A 24,757-nucleotide genomic window follows, 5' to 3' on the forward strand; every position below is an offset into this window, starting at 1 on the left:
CTACATAACGTTACTGAGCTGTAATGATTGAATAGTCGGCTGTTAAGTTCTTGCCGGTTTAAATTCATATTTTTGGCCAAATAGTGTGTATCAATCTAGTCATCAAACACACTTTTTTGATAAGATTTTGACACAATGCTGCCTACCATGTAAGTGGTAAGTTTTTATGCCTGTTTTGACTGCCCATGGCTTGACTGAGCACACGAGCCATTTGGGCTGGCGGCCGCACTGTCACCTCCTCTGTCACGTGGAGATCCTCGGCGGTGCGCGCACGCGCAGTGCAGCGTCCATTGACGGCTGCGCTTCCTGCTCTGCAGTTCAAGCCGAAAAGATGGCAGGCGGGAAAGCCTTTCTGCTTTCCGCGGGTTGGTCCCTATTAAACCTTTACTTTAACTTTGCTAATTTGCAAGCGTGCCATCTAATTGCCGTGCTGTTTCTGGGGTTTGCTCGCCGCTGAGCGTTTGTGGTGTGAGGCGACCGTACCGATGATGACAGCAGTAACATCGCTCCCATTGCTGGTGACTTGAAATTGACGCGGTTTTCCGATGTTTCACTTTCTTATTACAGTATGCTTGTGGAGTACAGCCGTATTTGCATTTGTGGAAGAACTCGATGGCTCGTAAGTGATGCTGGGTTAATGACCGACAATTTTGTGCTTTGGAAAGTAATGTGATTTTCTTTTTTTTCAGTACTTCTGTCATGTCTTTGTTGGCATTGTACCATTATCAGTGTATTTCACTTATGCACGAAGTTATGAACATTTTTCTTAATTTGTTTGTTTCCCCTGTATGTCTATATTCTTTGTAACCGCTATGCTTCATGCGGCTCATGAGTTATGTGATTTACAGTCTAATCCATATATGTGTTTCTATGCTGCCTCCAAGGCATTTTTAGGAACATTAAACTATCTATAATTTGTACCAGCATTTTATATACAGAGCATCTGTCACTGTAAGCAATGTGAATGAAAGTTCTTCCGTTTCTCAGTATTACAGGTTTAAATATTTTGTTTCCTCAGGTTCAAAGATATAAAAAACGACGATGTTTGGTTGGTGGATGTAAGTACTCCATGTGCACACACTAACGAACCTCTGCATTTCAAGTTGTGGAAACCCCATTTCCACTATCGCCTAGTCGGGCTGTTCAGATCTTCCCTTACTGGAGGCTTTGCCGTCTTTAGCAAAAGCATCCAGGGTTTATTCCAGGCTGTGTGGACAGGGCTGTTTCCAAATCTCCAAAGAGTGGAGATAAGCTAGTGTTGACATTGAGAGAAAAATTCAGGCAGACCCTAACACAGAGATTATCAGGTACACGTAACCACACCGGTGTGATTCATTTACATTTACAGTTATTTATGATACAAATATACTCATAACGAGAGAAGGAGCGTCAACGGAAGTACGTATTCAATGTGCAGTGAGTCTTGTGCAGTGTTTCTTACCTAAATATTACTTAGGCTGAACAAGCTGAACTGCACTGATTTAAATTTATGCTAAATTGCTCTCTTACTGCCATACAAAGGCAAAGCAGTAACTGCATATTTTGTCAGTATTTAGTTATTATTGAAATTGGGTCTCTCAGGCTCTGTTTAATTCTGTGACAAGATATCTTAGTTCAGCTATGCTCGGTTTTGAAGAAAATAAAGTGTGAAAATTACAAATTTGACACTAAAACCAAGGTAAAACACTGTTTTTCTCAGTTTCAGTGTCAGCATAGTCACTGCGTTTTGCCTTTGTAGGGCAGCATAGTTCAGGTCAAATAGTTATATTTTAATAATACAACCTGTTACAGACTTATGAGTTCCAATCCAACAGACAGGTCTTACGTAGAATTGCGTGTATGTCGGAATAAGATGCGTAATTGCTTTGATGTTTAGGTGTGAGAATGAGACTTGGAGATGCGTGTGAAGCAGTATACAGTAAAGAGATTGAAAAGAGGAATTCTGTGCATAAATCAGAAAGGATGAGTTAGGTGACTCCGAGGGGTAGACAGTGGTTGTAAGGTCTGACCTGAGGGGTAGACAGTGGTTGTATTGCCTGACCTGAGGGGTAGACAGTGGTTGTATGGTCTGACCTGAGGGGTAGACAGTGGTTGTAAGGTCTGACCTGAGGGGTAGACAGTGGTTGTAAGGTCTGACCTGAGGGGTAGACAGTGGTTGTAAGGTCTGACCTGAGGGGTAGACAGTGGTTGTATGGTCTGACCTGAGGGGTAGACAGTGGTTGTATGGTCTGACCTGAGGGGTAGACTGTGGTTGTAAGGTCTGACCTGAGGGGTAGACAGTGGTTGTATGGTCTGACCTGAGGGGTAGACTGTGGTTGTATGGTCTGACCTGAGGGGTAGACTGTGGTTGTATGGTCTGACCTGAGGGGTAGACTGTGGTTGTATGGTCTGACCTGAGGGGTAGACTGTGGTTGTAAGGTCTGACCTGAGGGGTAGACTGTGGTTGTAAGGTCTGACCTGAGGGGTAGACAGTGGTTGTAAGGTCTGACCTGAGGGGTAGACAGTGGTTGTAAGGTCTGACCTGAGGGGTAGACTGTGGTTGTATGGTCTGACCTGAGGGTTAGACAGTGGTTGTAAGGTCTGACCTGAGGGGTAGACAGTGGTTGTAAGGTCTGACCTGAGGGGTAGACTGTGATTGTAAGGTCTGACCTGAGGGGTAGACAGTGGTTGTAAGGTCTGACCTGAGGGGTAGACTGTGGTTGTATTGCCTGACCTGAGGGAGTGTGTCTTCCAGTTCTACGCACCATGGTGCGGTTACTGTAAAAAGTTGGAGCCGGTGTGGAATGACGTTGGGGCTGAGCTGAAGCGGTCTGGGTCGCCGGTACGAATAGGAAAGATGGACGCCACTGCGTTCACAGGTAAACCGTCGGTGACCGGAACAGCATCTCACACTCCTACATTGTTAATACTTGCAGAAATCGGTTTTCTGCACTGTTTCTCTTTGAGGGGCAAATCTATCAGTATTCTGTAACACCATCTGAATTAAGACTGTTTGTACATTATACTTTCAACCTATATTTACATTCATTTCAAATAAGCATCATTTGAATGTTTCATAGGTGTTGCTTCAGATTTTGGAGTGAGGGGTTACCCCACAATAAAATTGTGAGTATCAATAAAATTTATTTTTGTTTGGCGTAATACCCATTAAAAACAGCAGACGTGGTGCTTTACGGTCATTGTGTCTCACTAGGGAGCTACTGAGCAATGCTCAAACACCTTTAAAGGTTTTTCTATCAGAATGTGGCACTGTGTTAATGTCTCAGTCAAGGGATCATTTTTTTTCGTCAGCTTGTTTGTCCGACTCCCGGTAGATGTCTTGAATCAGTCTGCCGCTTGAAATAATCACCTCTGAGCTTTGTTGCTAAGGGACTGAACTGCTAATGTTATTTGCCCAGGGGGAACCAGACTGGCATTAAAGCGAACTAATGTTGTTTGTGTTTACAAATACCATGTTTTTGTTTACTTTTAGGCTCCCAGACCTAATTTTTCTTGACCTTATGTTTTTGTTGTATAGATTACTGGCTTCTCCCAGTTTCTGTTTATAACATAAATTCACATTTAGGTTGGGTTGTTTAGCAAGTGGCTATGTTGTTATTTTTATAACTTTTCCTACTATTCATTTACACACTAAACACTACATACATTGCTTACAGAGGGCAGTATATACTGATTTAAGATTATTATCTTAAAATAATCCAGTCTAGTATCCGAGCGCAGTTCACTGAAAACCAGCCTACTAATGTAGTAGCACCCTGGGACAGATTGGTAACAAAGCCTTAGAGGGCGTAGACCGTCTATGTTCTCTGTTCATTGGCTGTTTTTCGTATATGGATGTAACCTTGACAAATGGTATGATGTAACTGTATTCCTGTCAGTTTTCGAAGCTTGCTTTGTGCATTGCTTTTTCCCCATGAGATCCCAATTACGTTCATTCGTTTGTTCATTATGTTCTCTGCTTCATCATGAGGGGAAAGGTCATTTAATTTTATATGAATGTCTTCTGAGTCAACAGTCTGGCTGCAAACGCCGTTAAATTATCCGTAAACAGCATGGTTCAGATGATTATTATTATTTTTCCTCCATGTAATTCGTTTTGATAGTGTTCGTGTGAATGGAAATGATGTGCAGTCTATGGCTCCCGTGAAACCGTAATGTGTCAAGCATACATTTAGTACTAATTTCTCCATGCAGGTGCCTGATTTTCTCTTATTTTCTCACCTAGAATAAAGGGGGAAGCATCCTACAACTACAAGGGGCCCAGATCCAAGGACGCCATTATTGAGTTTGCCAACAGGCTGGCGGGGTAAAGGCATCTCCTTACTTCTGATGTATCATCTCAGACATTACCTGACATTCAGGATTTATCTTTTTTTTTCCCATATCCTCTTCCCACTCTTATTTTGTAGTTTTTGTTACTAATTAAACAAATGTCTTATCTCTCATATCAGCAGAGGTAACTTAAATATGGCAGTAGGTTGCAAAGTGGTTAACGAGTGGTTTCTCAGAGTGGTTGTGCTGTTTTTTTTTGGGGGGGGGGGAGCTCTACAGATGAAGGAACGGAAAGGTTATGAAATTTTACTAGACAGGACCAAAACCACAGCAGGCTTTTCAAGCTCTGTGAATTTTCACAAATTATCACTATTTAAGAATTGTGATTATCAACAAGCTTAAAATTTTCAGATCAGCAATATTACAGAATCATCAAGGAAAGGGCATGCACTTCAATTCAATCTGAAATCTCAGTAATTTACAAACTGTTCCTGAAAGGTGTCAACAAATCCATGACTGTCACCAAATTGTCTTAAAGGAATTTGTGATTTTATTGACAAAAATGAAATGCTATGATTAGCTCGATAGAGAAATGCTTTTGCTGAATAGCCAATGTATGCATCTGATCCTGGCTTGTGTCCTGGGCTGTTTGGGATAGGCAGTAGGCTCACTGTGCCAATCTACTGGATTAGTAGTTGGAAGTGGGATAGGTGGACAAAAATGTAATACTCATTTAAATGGAAATTTGGTGGATAGTGTTTGAGGTTGATGAACTACGTTTATGTGTCACCTCACTAACTGGAATTTATCTGATTCTTTTTTCTCTAAAGGAAGGCTGGGGATTTCTTAAGATGTATCCCTACATATGTAGCTATACCCTCTCCTCATTTAGCGACCAAGTTCCGTTCCAACTACCAGGTCGTTAATCGAAATGCTCACTAAGTGAAAATCATTGTAACCTAGGTGTAACCGCGACTGCAAATCGCTGGTTGCTGCAGTTTCAGTCATATTAAATTCTCGTACACTTACGACATATTTACGAATGATTGCTAATGAAGGTAGTGACTTATAGCAACACATTATGTAATAACTTGACAAAACATGACAAATTTTCATCACATAATGTGGTGTTATTACATATTGTTATGCATCTGTAACTATGCATTATGTAATAACAATGCATTATGTAATATCTCAACAAAATATAACATTTAGAGCCTACTAGGGATGCAAATTATAGAGTAATTCATTAATCAATAGTTGTTTCATCTTATCGATCGATGATCGATTAATTGCTAAGCGGCAATTTTTCTGAGAAGCTGAATTTCCCTCTGAATAGGTTCCATCTACTGTATACATAACATAGAATGCTATCTTCTATATGATATGAAGAAAAAATGCAAATCATATTCCTTAATCAAAGGTTTATTCTGAGCTCACTTGAGGGCAGGGAATAACATTTGGTAGCATTTCAAACATATTTTGAATAGAAAATATCAAAATATAAGAAAGACTACTTAAAACGAAAACAAGTGCGCCCCACGAGGACTGGCAAGGAATTATAGGTTCAAAATACAATTAATTGCAATTAATTAATTTTAATCGAGTAATTTCTTATCGACAATTAATTGATAATCGATTAATTGCTTACATCCCTAGAGCCTACATTATAATTTTGTTCTGCAACATTAGCTTATTATCATCATCAATATCATCATTATTATTTCATTGTCAAAAAAAGAGCATCAACATGTTTTTGTGATCCATTTGTCTCTGTGACAGATCATTCAATGAATGATCTTAAGGACGAGATAACAAAGTACTTGGCATTGCAAAGCTTTCAGGAAATGCACCCCTGAAAATTTCCCTAAATTTCCCTATATTTATCTGATGAAAATGTGTTACAGTTTTTGTCAAGCTGTACATAATGTGGTGTTATTACATGTGTTATAAGCGACTAGCTTGGTTAACGACCATTTGCAGATATGATGGTCGCATCATGTAGTAACACCGCATTATGTGATGAAAATTTTTCACATTTTTCTTTTTTTGTCATTGTTACATAATGTGTTGTTACGTCGCAGAACAAGGAGAGGGTGCATGTTCTTTTTTGTGACAAACATTCAAGATCTCAGTTAACTGAAACATGATGATGAGGAATAATGTTTTGGACAATGCTAAGTATTATATATACACAATATACAATACAATTTTTATATTTTTAAAGGGGAAAAATATGTGCTGCAATATGCTGGTACAGTTTTAGCGCACATGGGCTGTCAAGATTGTTGCTTTTCAGTTTGCAGTTCTGAATTTCAACATAACGGAGTAATTTTACAGCCAAAGACCTCAAGTTTATTATCCAACTCTTCTGCTTTTCCTGGAAGAGACCACATGGTGGCACCAGCAGTACATGTCCAGATATCCTGTCTATTAATGGATTTAAGCCTCTTTTCTAATGCTGAGGTTTGTTTTACTCCATCCAGCCCAGTCCTCCGATCCCTACCCAGCAAGCAGATGTTTGAACATGTCCTGAGAAGACATGATGTCCTATTTGTCTACGTCGGAGGGGTGTCACCTCTCAAGGTATCACACAGGTCTGATTTCTAGAAGGTTCTTTAGCGTCATGCCGGTGTAAAGACTACCGCTTTGTGGATGGTTTTAATCTGGGTTGTGATGTTTCTTGTTATGGTAATGACCGATGAGGTCTATGGCTTGATGGGCCTAATGATGTCCTAATGAAGAAAACCTTAAAGTAAAACATTTTCTAATTGGGCCATGTTCATTAGTTTTTAACTTGTGTGTGCCATTGGTCATTTTGTATGAAACATGCCTGAAATCAGCTGAAAACCACAAATGACAAAAATACGCATCCACCCCCACCTTAAAAAGGTGATTCAGCTTTATTTATTCTTTCAAAAGATGAAAAGTGTTTGCAGCCTTGATTTCTTCTGTGGGATGGGCCCAATCCCTGATGTATGTATGTATGTATGTATGTATGTGGGTGAGTGGATGGGTGGGTGGATGGATGGATGGGTGGATGGGTGGATGGATGGATGAATTTCATCCCAAAGTAAATTTCCAGTATATATACATACATTAACCAGAAATGTAAAAACAGCATGAGCAGAATTTACAAGAGTCTTATGGCTACTGGGTGGAATCTAATGCAATTGGCCTGATGTATTTTTAGGACAAGTACACAGAAATGGCCTCAGAGCTGATTGTGCACACCTACTTCTTCTCAGCCTTGGAGGACGTCCTGCCTGAGGTAGGCCTGTGTCTGCAGAACCAACAGCTATGACGTACGCAGATCTCTCCATGCAGTCTGGCGTCTAAGGCAGGAATCCTCGAATAAATAATATATTGAAACTGAATTCAAACATTCTGTGTGGTGTTTTTAAATTTTTGTCTTGAGTGTATTTACTTACAACGCAGTTATGTTCTGTGGCAGTACATGTACTGTAGGTCTGTGGTTCTCAACTGCTTTAGCACCAGTATATAATATAATATATATAATATAATATAATTTATGTTTTCCTCCCAGACAGTGACTTTGAACGAAGTACCTGCTGTTCTGGTCTTTAAAGATGGGGGCCACTTTGTGTACGATGGTGAGTCTCCAGTCACTTACAAAATGCCAGCTTGCAGTTTGCACAAATGTTTACGGGCCGGCGGTCTGTCCCTGGAGGTTTGTTTTTTCCTGTAGTATACCTCCCCCTCCCCCAGGGTATTAGTGGTGAAATACATTTTTACTGCTTCATTAGAAAAGTGGGTAAGATATTTTTAGCCATTATTTTAAGCCGAAATCACTGGGCATGGAGTGTAGTTTTCATTTATGTGCTGGTGTAATGCTGAGCCTCTTGTTCTGTGATCTGTTCGTCTTTCTACACACATGAATATTCATAGTGTCTTTATCACAAATTTAGAGACAAGATGATATGCATAATATGAAGGGTAAAACACTGCTCTTTGTTCTTTACGTTCCTGACAGTTATAGAATTTAACAAAAGCCAATGTAAAGCACCTTCTTTAGAATTTTATCTTTTTATTGCCGTCTGTGTTTTAACTTCTTATTCCTCGGGTTATTACTAGTTTGTTTTTTAATAATTTAATTTTTTTAGTATATGGACTAACATACATATTTTTGCCATGAATATTGCCCTATCTACTTGCATGTAGGGCGGTCACCATGGATTATATCAATAATTGAGTGAAGCAGAAACCAACCAACTATTGCGGGGTCACACATATGGTCAGTTTGGGTACTCAAGTTGCATGTTTTTGGACAGTGGAGGGAAACTGCAGAATCCGGCAAAAAGCCACGCCCACACGGGTGAACGTGCAAGCTTCGCACACAGGATGACCTGTTGCACCACTGTGCCGCCCTCAGTACTTGGCTTGCACAATGTGTGGTGTTAATATTGACATGGCATTTTGTGGGCATGCAACTGTCACATTGCAAGGACCTCAATGGTCTGTTGGGTTCAAACCATGAAAAAATTGCACTACAGCTTTTTTGGTCGTTATAGGAAACAAAATTGAGCAAGTTTTGTAATTTTAGCGATCGTTCTGTTGCAGCATTATCTAGTACAGTATATGTTAAACAAAACAAAATCAAAACAAAAAGTTTACCGCTTTTGCATGAGCTCTGCATCTCTCCAAGACAATCATAATCATTCTCATCATTCATAATCATTCATAATGCAATGCGTTGGTGGGAAATTAAAGAAAACTAACAAGGAAGAGAAAAGCGAACCATAACCATAATTTGTCTTCCACTGTATGGAAATATGTTGCATTTGATAGATACAATATTGAGCAAAGGCAAGTGATTTATCGACTCTGCTTTGTATTTGTTAGCACATCTAGCGGCAACTCCACCAACTTACTTGACATACTATGTTGGTAGATAATAGGTTCTACTTGGCTATATAGTTCATTTTCAACTCTTAAATATTGCAAGAACTTCAGTAGGATCGAACCATATTTTGCGGTATGTTCGCAAAAAATAATAGGATATGGTTTATATGTACCGTATTATGTAAGATGCAGCTCCGTTACGGCTAACCTTTATTTTAGGAGTGATTATTTTGACATAGAGGAGCCGTGGAAAGTAAATTAAGCAAAGTGATTTAAAGTCAGTGATGACTAGGACAGGCTAGGCTACTCCGAGAGGTTAAATAGCACATATCTATAGGTAACCTCGTATTATTGGGGTGAGTCAATCAAACCCGATTGTGTTCTTGAAAGATGTACTTGTATTGGAGTCATGCTGTGGTGATATTTAAGTTATTCTCTGCAATGCTGACAGGCAATTGCATTTTCATTCACTTATAATGTGAAGTGCTTCCACACAACTGATTATTTTCACCTTCATCCAGTATGCGCCATCTCTCGTCCTTCACGAGTAATCGAGAAGGAAAATTTAAAATCGATACTTCTTAATAATTGAGTAATTGAGTTTGAGTAATTGTGACAGCTCTACATGCACGGTGTGAAAACTCAGTCTATCTAGGTTCCCGACTTCAGCAGTGTTAACGGGGCAGCGTGGTTCGTTCCTCCTGCATGACCATGCAGTTTGGGGTTTGGCCTGTCAAGACTCCTGCCTACAGTGCATTCAACAAAGAGAAGCGGCCATCTCAGCTTAACAGCATGGAAATGTCTAACACGTTTTTCTCCTCCCACTTTGATCGCGCCTATATAAGCGTTTTATTTCTTTCTCTAGACCAGAACAACTGTTCTGAGCTGCGGCTGACCGCGTGGCAGCTGTGTGATTCCACATCCTGTAAGGGCTTGACTGTTCTGTGGCGTTAAAGACACACTCCGCAGGGTAATGAGTGGATTTCCGTAGACATGGAGCTGCCCCGCGCGACATTGCAGTCTGATTAGTGCCATCACTCGCTACCCATTCCAAACATCTCAACAGTTCAATCACTGAAACTGAGAAGCGTGGTTGCATCGACAGTCCAAGACTGGCTGGGAGGATACAGAATGTTCTGTATAGAAAATAGAACATTTCTTGTGGTTTTTTTTTTTTTTTTTTTTACTCTTTCGATTCAAGATTTTGTTTAGCTTTCATGCATCAGTACACTGGATTTCTTACCTGTGCCGCCCAGTTACAGTTAAGATGACTGTATTCCCCACATGTCAATGCCCTTGGCCACTGTTTTAATTCTATTCAAGATGTTTTTACTAAAGTCTAGCTTTTTAACAAAAGCCAGTGCGAAACACCTTATTCTTACGACAGCTGGGTAACCTCTTCATTGCTGACTTTGGGATTTAAGTTTTTATCTTCTCAGGTTATTTTTTTTAATTATAAATAAAATGTTATGCATATCTTAGCTTTTGCCATACATATAGCCCTGGCTACTTGCATGGTGTGAAAACCCAATTAACCCATACCGACCCATCTGCAACATGTAACAAATTTAAAAGACACTCAAAACATACAAGTAGATGTATAACTAGCAAGGATCCTGCCCTGTAAGTCAGTTTCATACGAAGTCTCTAAGATTGGTATCTGCCCTGCATGCAAGTCTCTGTGCTGCACCGGCGAGGAAGCCGTGTCTGAAACACTGAGTCAGGAAGCTTTGTGGTTGCAAAGAAACCTTTACTCTGTGCAGAAAGTACAGTGTCTTGCAGTCCCGTGAGCCTCTATGACACAATGGCTGTATTCCAGTTTTTCCAGCATTTCGCCTCATCGGTTGGACATAGACTGAAGTAGCCCCAGAGAGGATATCGGTCTGTAACGTCTGCCATATCACACCACTTTTTGCCGGAGTGATGCAGCTTTCCATTGGGTGGGGTATTCCACCAAAATCACTGCTGGGTTTCTATTGTGCATCTTTCTGTCTCATTTCACATACACTGTGACCAGGGCAGACGAGCACTGCTGTAGGGATTAAGATCAGGTTGACCATCCCAAAACTGCCGTCATACCTCTTGAATCACTTATGGTTCCAGATATTATTGTACAATTATGCAATGTTTAATGAATCACGCGATGAAGAACGTGCTATAAAGACCCAGGGACCTTCTGTAAACAGCCACCATGAAAATGGGCAGGAATTGAAAAATGCTGCAAAGACAATTTTAGATGCGGTAGACCCCACGCTACTTTAAGGTCAGCTGCCATTTTCTGCATTTAAAGTTAAACTTTATGGGCTGGTCGCTCACTATCCACAAATTTGTGGACTCGGTTTCTTGTGGGATGTGTGTGTTCACTTCTTGCTCCCTAATTAATGACATTTCTATGTATTTACAATGAAGTGTTTCTTGTCGTACGCGCAGTAAATGGTTAATTACACTATACGATGAAAATCATACTCTGCGTAACTTTTTGGCCACTGGTAAATACAGATTAGACACACAACACAAATACAAATTAAGGTGCTTCACTATGACAATACGAGAAAAAAGTACTGCCCCACGCATCTGTAGCAAATAACCAATGAACAGCGAGTGGGCAGTTTGTCAGGTCCTCCTTCTCATTAATGCACACGGCCTGCTCCGTGTCTGAATATGTACAGCACACAAAATGGGGTCACGAGCTTCACCTCCTTTGTGGCTAAACATTAGAACACGTAATCTAAGTGGCCTTAAATATGCTGTGATGTTTGTTGCTGACCTTGTGCTTCCAGCATTTTGGAAGCGGCCACAATCCTGGGATTTTCACACTGTAGAGTGTCAAGAGTTGACAGAGAATGGGGTGACTGACAAAAGAACATCAGTAATCAGCAGTTCTGTGGCTGAAAACACCTTGTTAATGGGGGGGGGGGGGGAGTCAGTGGAGAATGGCCAGACTTGTTAAAGCTAACAGGAAGGTCACAAGTGCAAACATAATAGCTCGGTACAAAAGGGCCGTGCAGAAAAGCTTATCTGAGTACGCAGATTGTCAACCCCTGAAGTGGCCCTGTAGACAGTATGGGGACCCACCTGGTACTACGTCGAGGTCCCTAATAGATGACACTGAGTATATGCATCTGTATTGTTGGTAGATTTGCACAGTGGAAGTCTTAGGTGTATAGCAATAATGATCCAGTTTTGTATATTATTTTCTAACGTGATCATACTGCCCCTCCCCCCAACCTTTTGATGACTGGGGCCCTAAGGCACACTGTCGAAGATAAAAGCATAAAGCGGGAAAAGCAGGATAGCGTTTTGCAGTCATAAATCAAGCTCAGGTGGGCAGGGCAGTTCATTAGGATAATTGGAGCAAGCTCAGTGACTCAACGGCGAAGCACTGTCATTTATCTCATATCTGTAGAGAGAGAGCACCCAGAAAGAAAGTCTAAGTGTTGTGTGACTATAAAATGAAGCCAAGTGATAACCATGTTTAAATGAAATGTTACAATATCAGGCTTTGTATTAATATTAGACTTTGTTGGACTGTGCTAATGCTTTAAGTTAAACAGTTGCCTTTCAAGATTGCATCCTTTCCTGTTAACAATGGAAAGTAATAAATAAATAAATAATAATAATGAAATTTTATATATATATAATATAATATAAATAAATAAATGTTTGTGGGTGAGAGAAATGTTCAGTGGTAACTGCAACTTTGGTTGCTGTCTTTGTTCTGGAATTATCTTGAATTCCTCAGTGGTACATTTTATGGGCAGTTTCCCTTTGCTATTTCCCCTTCCTGCTTATTTTCACTCCACAAACACCAAACATGCGGCAGCGTCCTCACATCCTTGGGGTTGTGGGTTAAAATCTCACTGCTTCTCTCCATTTGTGCAGTTTGCATATCCTCCTCATGTTCTCCTCTCCTCCTAATGACTCTGGGTGTGCTTCTGTTGTCCTGCCATTGTTGGGTTTATTTCTGTGTATTTCTGAGCCGGTTTTATAATCCCAAACAAGTAGCTTTCTTGGAGTGTCTTGCCCCACCAACGCCCTGGATTTAAACCCATCAGCCGGGTAGTAGTATTCCTGCTTATCCCAGAACGATGACCTGGCTGTAGACAGGTAGCTGGGGATCAGCCCTGCAGGGAATCAGTTTCATAGAATAAAATAATCCCTTTCTGTGAGTTTTTTTCTGTTCAGAGCTTGGCCTGATGTCTTTCTCAGCAAGGTTTTGGAGGAAGTCGTGATTTTCCTGGTGTCAATGCTGTCAGGTTTCAGGTAACCATCTGAGAGTTTGGTGGAGGATGAAGAAGCGGATGGTTCTACCAAATGCTTTTCTTGCCATAGTATGGAACCATAATACCAGATTGAATTAGCTTAACAAGATCCATTGCTTGCTTCATAATTTGAGGTATACGATAGAAAAGCATATAATTTTTTTTAGAGTAGAATAGTGATACTTTATTGATCTCCTTCGGGAAATTGCATTTTTGCCTGCCCTGTCTTGCTTTCCATGGTGCCCACTGGGAGCCAATGAGGTGAGGGCAAGTTTGGAGTGGGGTCACAGCATGGGAGTCAACCAGCCTCCAGCACATCTGGAGCAATTGGGGGTTTAGGGTCATGCCCAGGGGCCCTGGGATTTGTACCAGCAACCTTCCGATCACAGGCACGTCATAACCCAATGTGCCACACACCACCAGCCTCAGCAGGTAGCTTCTGTTTCAAAAATACATTGAATGATGCTGGTTCAAGTCTCATAATTAGTCTTATTGAATCTGATTTTTGCCAATTTATATAGAGAACATCTTAAGTTGTTTCAGATAATTGTCAGTAAACAAGAGTAGTGACTATAGCCTAAACGGTAATATCCTGCTGACAGTTCAGTACTTGAATTTGGTAATTGTGTCTATGGTGGTGCTGTGTAGCTTGTTCCCGGCAATGATGTGGTAGAACTTGTGTGAGTTGGACAAGGGTCAGTGTTGCAAATGCGCCAGAGTGGATTAGAGTAGTACGCCCTCTGCCTTTTTGGTCTTTGGTTATGTTTAGCATAGATTCTTGTGTACTTTATAACCACAGTAAGTGACTTCTACGGAGGCATGCTGTCAAGCAGTCTTACAGTGCTTCTCAATGAAAATATTAAATTTCTCAGTAGCCTAATGTTTACAAGTAAATGTGTCTCTGAAGAAGGTTGCTACATGAAAACCAAGCACATTTTTTATTTATTTATTTTTTTTTCTCCCCCCCAGACTGGAGAAAGTAGACTGTTCCTGTTGTATGGTTTTAACATTTTGGTCAAGTGTGGTTTCTTTGACGATTCATGTATTCTAAAATTGTAGAACATTTTGGTCCTCTGTTCTGCTTATTTATCCTAGGGTCAAACTTTTTGTGAACATTTTCCATCTTGAGGGAAGACACAAGACTGTGGTTGAGAGTAATTGCATACCCAGAATGAAGAGTGTGCGTGTATGTCTGCGTATGCATATATACATATGTATATTTAAAAATATCTACAGTATGTACTAGTTGTGGTTCCTGTAAGTTTAGCAGTATGTGGCCTGCTTGGGGTCTTTGATGATTTGCTGACTTATGGTGCATCTGTGAAGATTTGCTGCTTGGGTCTTCTGTGTTCCTATGGTGATAAGATCAGATATTGGTGCATCTCCTTTTCTCAGAATATGCGGATGGGAGCCTCTCCTCCTGGGTATCCAGGGAGCGTTTTCTGAGTTACCTGCCCATCGATGGCTACACCCTCTATGATCTTGGAGATACAGGTACTTCGGCTGCACTGACACGCCCACACAGCTACACACCTTACAGTCAAAGGGGCTCAATCCAGAAATGTGCAAAGGAAGCTTTTGAGCCCAGTCTCATACTGTCGAGGCCCTTGGAAGAACTTGAAGAACTTCAGGACGGCGTTCGATGCATCTGCTATATTTGTGTTGATGGACAGGAAGAAAAACTGCTGACGACTTGAGTTTGGAGCTTAAATGTACTGCAATGAGGCCTAATTCATAAAGGTTTAGCTTTGGTTGTTGTCTCTGTATCTGGTAACCCCATCAATCACACCCGCACCTGATGTTACATTTTTCATGCGCTTATAAAGGGAAGCTGCAATTGCATCACTGTGCCCAGTGGTAAGTTTAAAGGTATGAGTTGGGCAAGAGTTCCAAGCAGACCAGAGACTAGGGACACAGGAGAGCATCGACGATGGGTTGCTTTATTCCATATTGCTGCAGTAATGGAGCCTAATATTCACTGGAATGAGGGAATAATTATGGGTAATTAAATTCATTCAGACAGCTGTTTCCTGTCTGGCTGTCCTGCACACTATACTTTGGGTAACTGGGCTATTATTCCATGTGGGTCCATTTGAGACATTTCTAGGTTGTGGTAACAGGGTTTCGTCCGCTGTTTTGGTACCAGCTGTAGTTGTAATAAACTCAATGTCAAAACCCATTAGTTTTGTTAATGTTAAGCTGTGTAGCATACCAATAGATGCTCAGATTGAATAGATAATTTATCAATATGGTAATTTTATTAGCTGAGTTATAAAGAGGATAACAATGGTATTGTCATAATCATAAATAGTTTTGAAAAGTCAAACTTTTTGCAACAGGAAAATTGGTGGCAATAGTGATCATTGATGAGAAGAACCCAACTGAAGACAGCATCAGGTAATGGGTTCCTTCATTTTCACTCTCATTTTCAAATTGCAAAAAAAAAAACGCTATTAGAATTTACTATATATACAGGCACAGAGCTATTTGATGGATACCAATTCATTATAGCCCCAGTTGTTTGATTTTTAATTTATCAATTTTCCATTAAAAGGTTAAGGAATCTGGTTCAAAGAGTAGCAACTGAATACCGAGATCATTACAACAGGTGAGTCTCACTGATCGTTTTCTGATTGACCTGCTAGGGATACGGTCTTTATACATCAATCTGGAACATTTTCAGTTTTAATGATCCTGCTGCCTACAATTTTCAGTACTGCCAACTAGGTCACCATAAAGTATCGGCATGATTATTTTTTAAAGAATGGGCTCTTTTGAGTAGACACATGAAAAGGGCTTTGAAAAGAAACACTGTCTTTTGTCTGTTCTCCCTGCTTGTCTTTAATTTGATATATATATATATATATATAATTCATATAATATATATATAATATATATATATATATATATATATATATATATATATATATATATATATATATATATATATATATATATATATATATATAATATATATTAGAGAAAGAGAGAGTTTGTACATCAGGTGAACAGTGTTAGTGCCTGTATTTTAAGTTTTTAAAATAGGAGTAAATTGTGATGTAACAGAATCACACGGCAATCATTCTTGATATTAGTTGCACTGCTGAAGTCCATAGTTCAGCTGAGAGATCAGGTATTACAGCCACATTGAAGTGTTTGCCACTGTTGGCCAGTTTGTCCTCCGTTATGTCATCTGGTCAGTTTACCCAGTGCAAAGAGAAGATTGGACTGCAACTAGGGGATATTTTAATATTTGTATATTTGGCTGATTTATTTCTTTCTCGAATATTTGTCTGTGCAGCATTACCCTTACCGACATTTTGAGATTTTTTTGGGTGTTCTGGAGGACCGTCTTGTCTCTTACCTGCCATCTTTAATGTTTACTCACATGTTCTGTGTGTGTTAATTGCAAGAAGAGCTACACTGGAGCCACGTCATGTCAGAATATGAACTGCATATGAATTTCTCAAATCTTTAATTGATATTAAACTTTTCTGAATATCTTGAATATTTGTTGCAGCACTGCCTGTAGATCTCACCATTGACACGCTTGTGTCAGACTTTAGTATGTGATGTTTGGTGATACACATTTCCTGACATCCAGGAAACTTGGACAGACCACCCAATTCGGAGAGCTGTGTTTCAGGAACCTGGCCTTGCTGAAGCTTCCCATCTGAAATCCAAAGCCTGGACCCCTGTACCATTCCCCCACCTCGGCTTACTGATTGCCATACACCTGAAACACAGTTCTCCGAACTGGGTGGTCTGTCCAAATTTCCTGGATGTCAGATTTACAAACTGTCCACCATTGCAGAGAATGACCTAATGTGTCAGAATGTCCACCCACAAGGAGTTTACCATTAGAGTCTCTGTATTTATTTAAACAATCTATGGAAGGCAGGCAGGGTGAACATTGTGTTTAATGTGATTCCTGACTGCGGGGGCATGAAGAGCTGGAATATGGTATATTTTCCATGTGACCTACCCTAGGGTTGCTCTCTTCAAATGATGGGGGTAGTGATTATAGCGTTCTCCGTAACGTCGTACCTGATCTTCAACGGTAGCGTGCCATTAAATATAGAGAGAAATTTATAGCGCAGTTAAGGAATACCTCCACCCACATTCATATTCTAAATGTGAGCTAATAACTTCTGAAACAGGTAGTATTTCACTTGTCGAAGGTCATGTCCTTGTCTTTGCGATAGAGTGTGTGTTTCGTATGTTGAAATCCAGCCAAAAATATACTGCTGGCTTTTCTGCAATAACATGACAGATGGGCTCCCGTAACACCTCGTTTTACAGAATAATGCAATAAAAAGAACAAGATATGATACAAAATAAATTATTTACTACTGAACTGAATATAATTTGTTTTTGGTTTTGGATCACTGATTTAAACATGATAAATGAAAGAGCTCTTTGATTCTAGTACCAAGTCAGCTCTGCAGAAAGTAAATTCGCAGATTGGCTACTTGCATGAAAGCGCAATCAAAGACCTGCCCAGAATATCTGAAGTTTGCTGGTCTCAGTGCTGGCAATGCTGGCGGACTGTAATTCTGATTTACAGCTTTTGTTGGTTTTCTGGGTCCTTTGAGTTATGCCTGGAGATATGGTACATAAAGCTGCAGTTTGGCAGTGGTGGCTTTCTGTGGAACGCCTGTGTTCATTTAAAGTGGATTATAATAACGTGGTTTTGTTTGTCTTACAAAATGTGTAGTACATAATTCTAGGCATGCAAATGACACCTTTAGCAATCCAGTGGCCTTGTAACTGTCGTTTTCTGCAGAGTACGGTATTTTACTATGACTTAAATGGTGACAAGAATAAGAAGTTAAGATTTATGTAAATGTGGGATTGGCTAAGTAAATATTAGCTGTATTGAAAGTCTTAGGTTTAAAATTGGTATAGTAACTATATTTCTCTGTGATGTGAATCATGAATAAGTCTCAGTATCTACGCTATTTATTTAGCTAAATCAGTCACTTCATACTGCTGGATTCCCAGGCTGATAACTGTCAAATAGAACTTTCTCACAGTTATTTGATCTTGTCTGTGTCCGTGCTCCTTTCAGGAGTTATCTGTAATTAAATGGGGGCTTTCTTTTCCAGGGATGTTCAATTTGGCCACATGGATGGTAGCGAGTATATTAACAGCCTTATTATGGGGTGAGTCTGTGTCAGCTCTCAGTTGCCTGTAAATTAATTTATGAATGTATAAATGTCTATTTACTGTCAAAATGTGTGTGTTCAGCTACTGTAAACCTGCAGCGTCTGTCTTTCCAGTTGTCAGGTTAAATGACATATGAAGTGACTCCTATTAACCCAACGTAAATTTTGTGCCTGCTTTTGCAGCTCAATTGTAAATATGTATCAAATCCATTTGAATTAATAAGCATTGCATATAAAAGAATGGTGGACTGGTTAATTATTAGCCTGTATTTTCCTATTGGCCAGTGAGATCTCGGTTCCCTCCATCATCATGCTGAATGCCACCAGTGAGCAGTACTTCCTCCCCAAGAAGCCTGTCAGCACACTGGAGGAACTGCTCCTCTTCATCAACAGCGTGCTGGATGGGACTGCTGAGGTCGGCATCCATCCATCCATCCATCAGTTCATCCCCTTTTCTGTAACTGCTTATCTAATGAATAGTATCGGTGATTTTTGATAAGCGTTAATATAATGGATATGCACTTACAGTACAGTGTACTGCCATTATGTATAAATAACATCTTCCAGGATTTCTGCCATTGATTCAAGGTGTCATGAGTGTGCAGCTAGGTTAAAATAACATTTCCATTAAGTTAGTTTCTGTCCCAAGCTGTGGTTTATTTTCAGCTCTGTCATGGGCCTATAGATGTAGAAGGTTCATTTCACTGGCAGCTCATTTCAGAATTAAATGCTATGACAAAACCATTAGCCTGGTGAATTTATGACAGGGAAACGTGTTTGTCTGGCAGCATTCACAGTACTCTGTACGGTCGCATATTCCTGATTCGCTGTGGATGTTTTTCCGGTAGAAGTAAATTTACCATAAAAGTATGAAGGGACATTTAACAGGCTCACCGTGTTCTGTGCAGCATTATGAGAAGTTTTTACAATTCTGTAACACCAGCCTTTGTTCTGAGCAGGGACACGGGGGAGATGGAGTGATTCAGAGAGTAAAGAGACTAGCGTACGACGCCAAATCCACCGTGCAGGTATGTGAACAACATGCTGTGAGATTCGTCCGCAAGGGAAAAATTACGCCTGACACGAAGACACAGCTGCACATTCTCTGCCATTTTTTTTTGTTACCTAGTTGCTTTTATCATGAGCTTCCTGTAGTGTGTAGAACCTTGCAGATTTTTCAAGCTATTGCTTCTAAAGGTAAATGTTACTCTTTCCAGTGAAGGTGGCCCCACTTTTAGAGAGCATGATGGGTAGTCGGTGTCATACAGGAAAAAAGACTTTAGACACTTTGCCTTCTCAGATGATTGATACCTTTGCTTCATTGATAATGCAGTACAACTGAAATAATGAAGATTGGGTCCAAATTCTAACTGCTTGCATTCTTTTTTAGCACTAGGCCATCATTAACATTTGTTTTCAGTAGTGCAATCAGTTGTTTATAAAGACAAACCAATCTAATTATCATAGTTAATGAATAGATACCTGATGGGTTGTCAGAATAGTTCCCAATCAGGACTACTACTTAATTCAAAGCCACACACCCTAAGGTATTACCCATAAGAGGGTAATGTCAGTCTGTGAGACCACACAGAACACAAAACGTAATTAGCCATTCTCAAAAAAATATGTATATACAGTGGTCCCTCGTTAATCGCGGGAGTTACGTTCTAAAAATAACCCGCAATAGCCGAAATCCGCGAAGTACGATTCTTTATTTATAAATCGAATATTTTCGTAGTTAGAGCATTGGAAACCTGTTTACATCTAAATACGGTTTTTAACATTATTAGAGCCCTCTAGAAATGAAATAACACCCTTTGGTCACCATTACTTTATGACTGCTGGACACGGAAGCAGGAATGGGGAGATGAGGAATCAGGACTGAAGGGTTAATTTGGAATCACTCATCCACAAATGTTACATGTTCCTGTGTCCTACATCAAAACGTCAATGACAGACCTGGGGTTATAGACACCGACGTGGACTTCAAACTGAATCAATTTGACAAATCAGCTGGTCACAATCGGGGTTGCATATGTGGTTAATAAGGGGGCGTGACACACATGTACAAGAGGATCGGACAGGCAGGTCATGACAATTACACTCGTATTACCCAAAATATTAGAAAAAATAATAGAAAATAAGAAATTAGACGTTATAAGTATCATATTGTTATTATTGTACATTTAATTACGAAGAGCAAAGATGCTTCCGATGCGTAGCGATGTATCATTTTCATTGTCTCATCAACCTTTTAATCAATAGACAAAAAATCGCGATAGACTGAAGCCGCGAAAGTCGAAGTGCGAAGTGGCGAGGGACGACTGCATAGGGTTCCACCCTAAAAACATTAAACATCACCAGTCATTAGCTGATCTATCCAGGTTAACACTCAAAGATTGGTAAACCACCCTCATTAACTCTTACATATAGTATACATTTGTAGTATAGTGTGGGATATAGATGTGGTATAGATTTATAGTGTAATGTGAGGTTTGTATATGTAGTACTGTTTGGGGCATAGATCTCTTCTCTTCCTTCTCCAGTCTGTGTTCCGTAGTTCCCCCATCCTGGGCTGCTTCCTGTTTGGGCTTCCCGTGGCCGTCATCAGCCTCATGTGCTACGTCCTCTGTACTGCCTCTGCGGCCGATGACGGCACTGAGGACCTCAAGCAGGATGAAGAAGATGAGGATGAGGAGGATGAGGAGGACGAGGGCCAGGGAAGGCCCGCGTTGCTGGACACGACAGAGGAAACCAACAAAAGCATCATGGACAAGAAAGTGGATTAACTCGGGGACCCATTTCAATCTGAGGCTTAGTAACATGATACTTGAAAGTCTTTTTATATTATGATTAGATCTACTGTCAGCCTGCCCCCTGTTGTTATTTAGAAAATTGATCGATTTCATCTTTTTTATCTCATGAAAGCCCCCTCCTCCCCTTTTTTTTTTGAAACTGTAAATAGGGGAGGGGAATTTGTAAAAACCCAAGTTGGTTCCTGCTCAGTTTTTACATTTTGCTGTGTGCGAAGAAACTTCGCTTGTTCGCCACTCTAGAATCGCTTCGGAACGCCTGCAGGATAATTGAGCTTCCCCTGTGGTGCACCGTTCATGAAAAGCTCATTTATCTGCAGAAACCTGGGGGCATTGCTACCTAACTAGTCCTACTACACCTGGTTTTCTGAATTAGGAGACTGCACAAGGGTCACAATTAGAGCTGTCCTGCTTTGTTCTTGTGGTTTATGGGCTTTGTTTTGTCATTCTCTTTCTTTTTATAAGCCTTATTCAATTGCTTAATAGCCACATAGTTTGAAGGCAGACTGTGTTCAGAGTAGTTCTCCTGTTCATTTTCTAGGGGTGTTTTCTCATTTCTACACAGAAATGAATCTGCTGAAGTCTGTGAGAAATCTCCATTAAAAGGAGGCTTAACTTTAATGTGGAAGTGTGTTTTTAAAATGTGTATGGATTCGTTTTACCAGTTCAAGGCCCATCTGCTTAAATAGTTGTGTTTTTTTAAGCCATGTTGTGGAATCTGGCTGAATGCACATTTAACAAATGCACTGAGATGCTTATTAGAGGTAACATGCACTGTGTGTGGAAATGAATCCAAACTTTACAGAGATTTAGGTTGTTTTATAAAAAAAATTAAATAAAAAATATTGAAGTAAATATTGCCTATGTAGCGATGAAACAGACTTGAGACTATGATAAGAAGCAGCTTGCTTTAGTTTCTGGGAGGTGTAGATTTGTACTACGTTACACGTAATGCTAAATGTTGTACATTCCGTTTTGTACGTTTTTAGGTTTTGAGAAACATTGCCGTCTCTTCGTTATGCTCCGCTCCCATTCCGTCTCATTCCATTGTTACATTCACTTTTTTTCTGCATCGTTAACTTGTGCAGATTCAGGTGAACAGAATGGAAAACCAAAGATGAGAATTATATTGATCGCTGATGCAGATATGGGGATCGATTCACATAGATGTTGTTTATTATTAATTTTTTTATGGTGTTACAGAATGTCAAATATACTCCACAACCAACCCAGATTATCTGTATAACAAATGCGTTACATGAAAGATGCCTACAAAAGTAAAAGGTCATTGAATTAAGGTTTTTTTTATGTCTGAAGCCACATGCATTGCATTATTGTACATAGGAAATTAAATATTTGCCATGGAAATTAGCCAGTATAGTCTTTTTTTTTTGGTGCAGGAAGAATAGAATGCTGTATTTGTCATGCAAAGATATTTGTCAGGGATCCTTTATTTTGTTAGAATAGGTTAACTCTTCGGAGGGAAAAAAAAAACTTTACATGCCAAATGTAAAATGATGTCCTTCCAAGGGTGTTCATCGCATTTTGATTTTTTATATTACATTTATTTATGAATATCATGCAGACATGCACTCAGTGGCCAGTTAATTAGGTACACCTGCTTGTTATTGTGTGGCTAAGCACTACAGCAGCCAGGCTGTGTGATTCTCAAGCCCTACAGTTCTTTCTGTGAAAACACCTTGTTAATGAGGTTGGAGGAGAACAGCCAGACTTGTTAACGGTAACAGGAAATAGGATACCTGTGAATCTACAACACTCCAACTTAAGGGTACGATCTCTCCAAACGAGATTCTGAAGAAAAAAAGCACTCCTATCTGATACTATATTGAGGTACCTAACAAAGTGGACACTGAGTGCATTGGTTATCAATGATTTATTTATAATTTAACACATTTAAAGTGATTTTGAAAGCTTTCGTGAAAGTAGCTTTGGCTAGTTTAGGTTGGTTTACTGAATGCTAGTTGACCTGCGGGGGCTGCATTCAGCAGCACCTCTGAGCCTGGAGTTTGGCCGATTTCAGCCCTCTGGAAACATCAGTCATACAGGTCTGTGAGCCATTACACACTGTAACCCATGCAGCCTTCGAGATGGCCTTGGCACCTTTGGCCCAAGAAATGACCACTCCTATTGTGTGGTGCTTTGAACAAGACATGGAATATTTCTCATACTAAGAGCAGTAAGTTACATTTAAAAAATGTTACTAGGGTGGGAGCATGTAGCATGTAATGTGTGTTATTCTGAAAATGAAAAAGGGATGTTCATTTTTGCATTTTTCGTCACTTCGATACTAATATTTGACCCCATTGAGGTTATTGCGTTGTAATGGCATAGACTGTTAAAATATTTTATAAAAGCTTCAGTGTATTAATAAAAGCTTGACTTTTTGTCGATGGCATGTTTTATATTGTTCGTCTTTCTTGCATTCTGCATCAAGATTTTTTCCGTAATTTGGAAGAAGAGGTCTGGTAAAAAATATCAGGGGGTTTGACTAGAGATAGGATTCAGTGTCGTTATCCATGTGTATCTGCATTGGTACAGTAATCTTCATGAATGATAGTTACCAAATTTACCTGGCTGGTGTACCGGTCCCACTAGTATCTGCTACCTGCAGGTACTGTTATCCATTTAGCTTACTTCTTCTGTTTTGGTGCCATTTTGGCTGGAAGATTCATCTAATTGAGTGGATGCCAACTAGTTGATCATAATCAGCAGGCCGATTGCCAAGACATTCCACGATCCCACCCTCCACCCCCGTCCTCTGTTCTGCGGAAGATACCGTGGCGACTGTAGGTCCCCAGATTATTTTCCCTGTTAAAGTAGCTCACACTAAAAAAAAAAAAAAAAAAAGGTTGGAAACAACTGATCTAATCAGTGATCAGTGTTGCTATTTAGAGTTAGATCTATCTCTTTATCACACCAAACACCAACAATAAATTTCTAAAGTCAAATTGCATTATTGCCCCTTTTGATAAAACACAGAAGTGGATTGGATTAGATTAGAATTAGATGAACTTTATTGATCCCAGAGGGAAAATCTTGTGTACACAGCAGCAAGGTACAGAGAGCACAGATTAACCTAGTAACACAGACAAGGTGGAAAGACGGCACACATAGTGCAAACAAACACAAAATATGCAGTACACAAATTTAATCCTGAAAAACAATATTATGGAATATTAATGAAATATTAAGAAAAACGATTATAGCAGACTTTAACTCTTGCAAGGAACATCAAATAAACAAGAGATCTGTTCTTCTGCACAGTCTAGGGTGGTTACATCATACTTACCGGTACATACTGTTTGGTGTTGATGCTCAACAAAACTGCACATGCGCACATACAAATGAATGCATGTTT

At 39.9% G+C, this 24,757-nt stretch overlaps 1 protein-coding gene across 1 annotated transcript; it reads left to right on the plus strand.

Moving 5' to 3' along the window:
- The first annotated feature begins 242 nt into the window (after window positions 1-242).
- Window positions 243-23,789, plus strand: LOC111837836 (protein disulfide-isomerase TMX3-like). The gene is made up of 16 exons (XM_023800201.2): window positions 243-365; window positions 568-619; window positions 1,019-1,058; window positions 2,735-2,858; window positions 3,060-3,105; window positions 4,226-4,306; window positions 6,759-6,858; window positions 7,466-7,543; window positions 7,820-7,886; window positions 14,793-14,891; window positions 15,737-15,794; window positions 15,952-16,005; window positions 18,506-18,562; window positions 18,851-18,980; window positions 19,525-19,593; window positions 21,112-23,789. The coding sequence occupies exons 1-16, from the start codon at window positions 332-334 to the stop codon at window positions 21,352-21,354; spliced, it is 1,332 nt and encodes a 443-aa protein (XP_023655969.1). The 5' UTR covers window positions 243-331; the 3' UTR covers window positions 21,355-23,789.
- Window positions 23,790-24,757: the final 968 nt, after the last annotated feature.

Source organism: Paramormyrops kingsleyae, chromosome 1 (genome assembly GCF_048594095.1).
Source record: "Paramormyrops kingsleyae isolate MSU_618 chromosome 1, PKINGS_0.4, whole genome shotgun sequence".
Taxonomy (NCBI): Eukaryota; Metazoa; Chordata; class Actinopteri; order Osteoglossiformes; family Mormyridae; genus Paramormyrops; species Paramormyrops kingsleyae.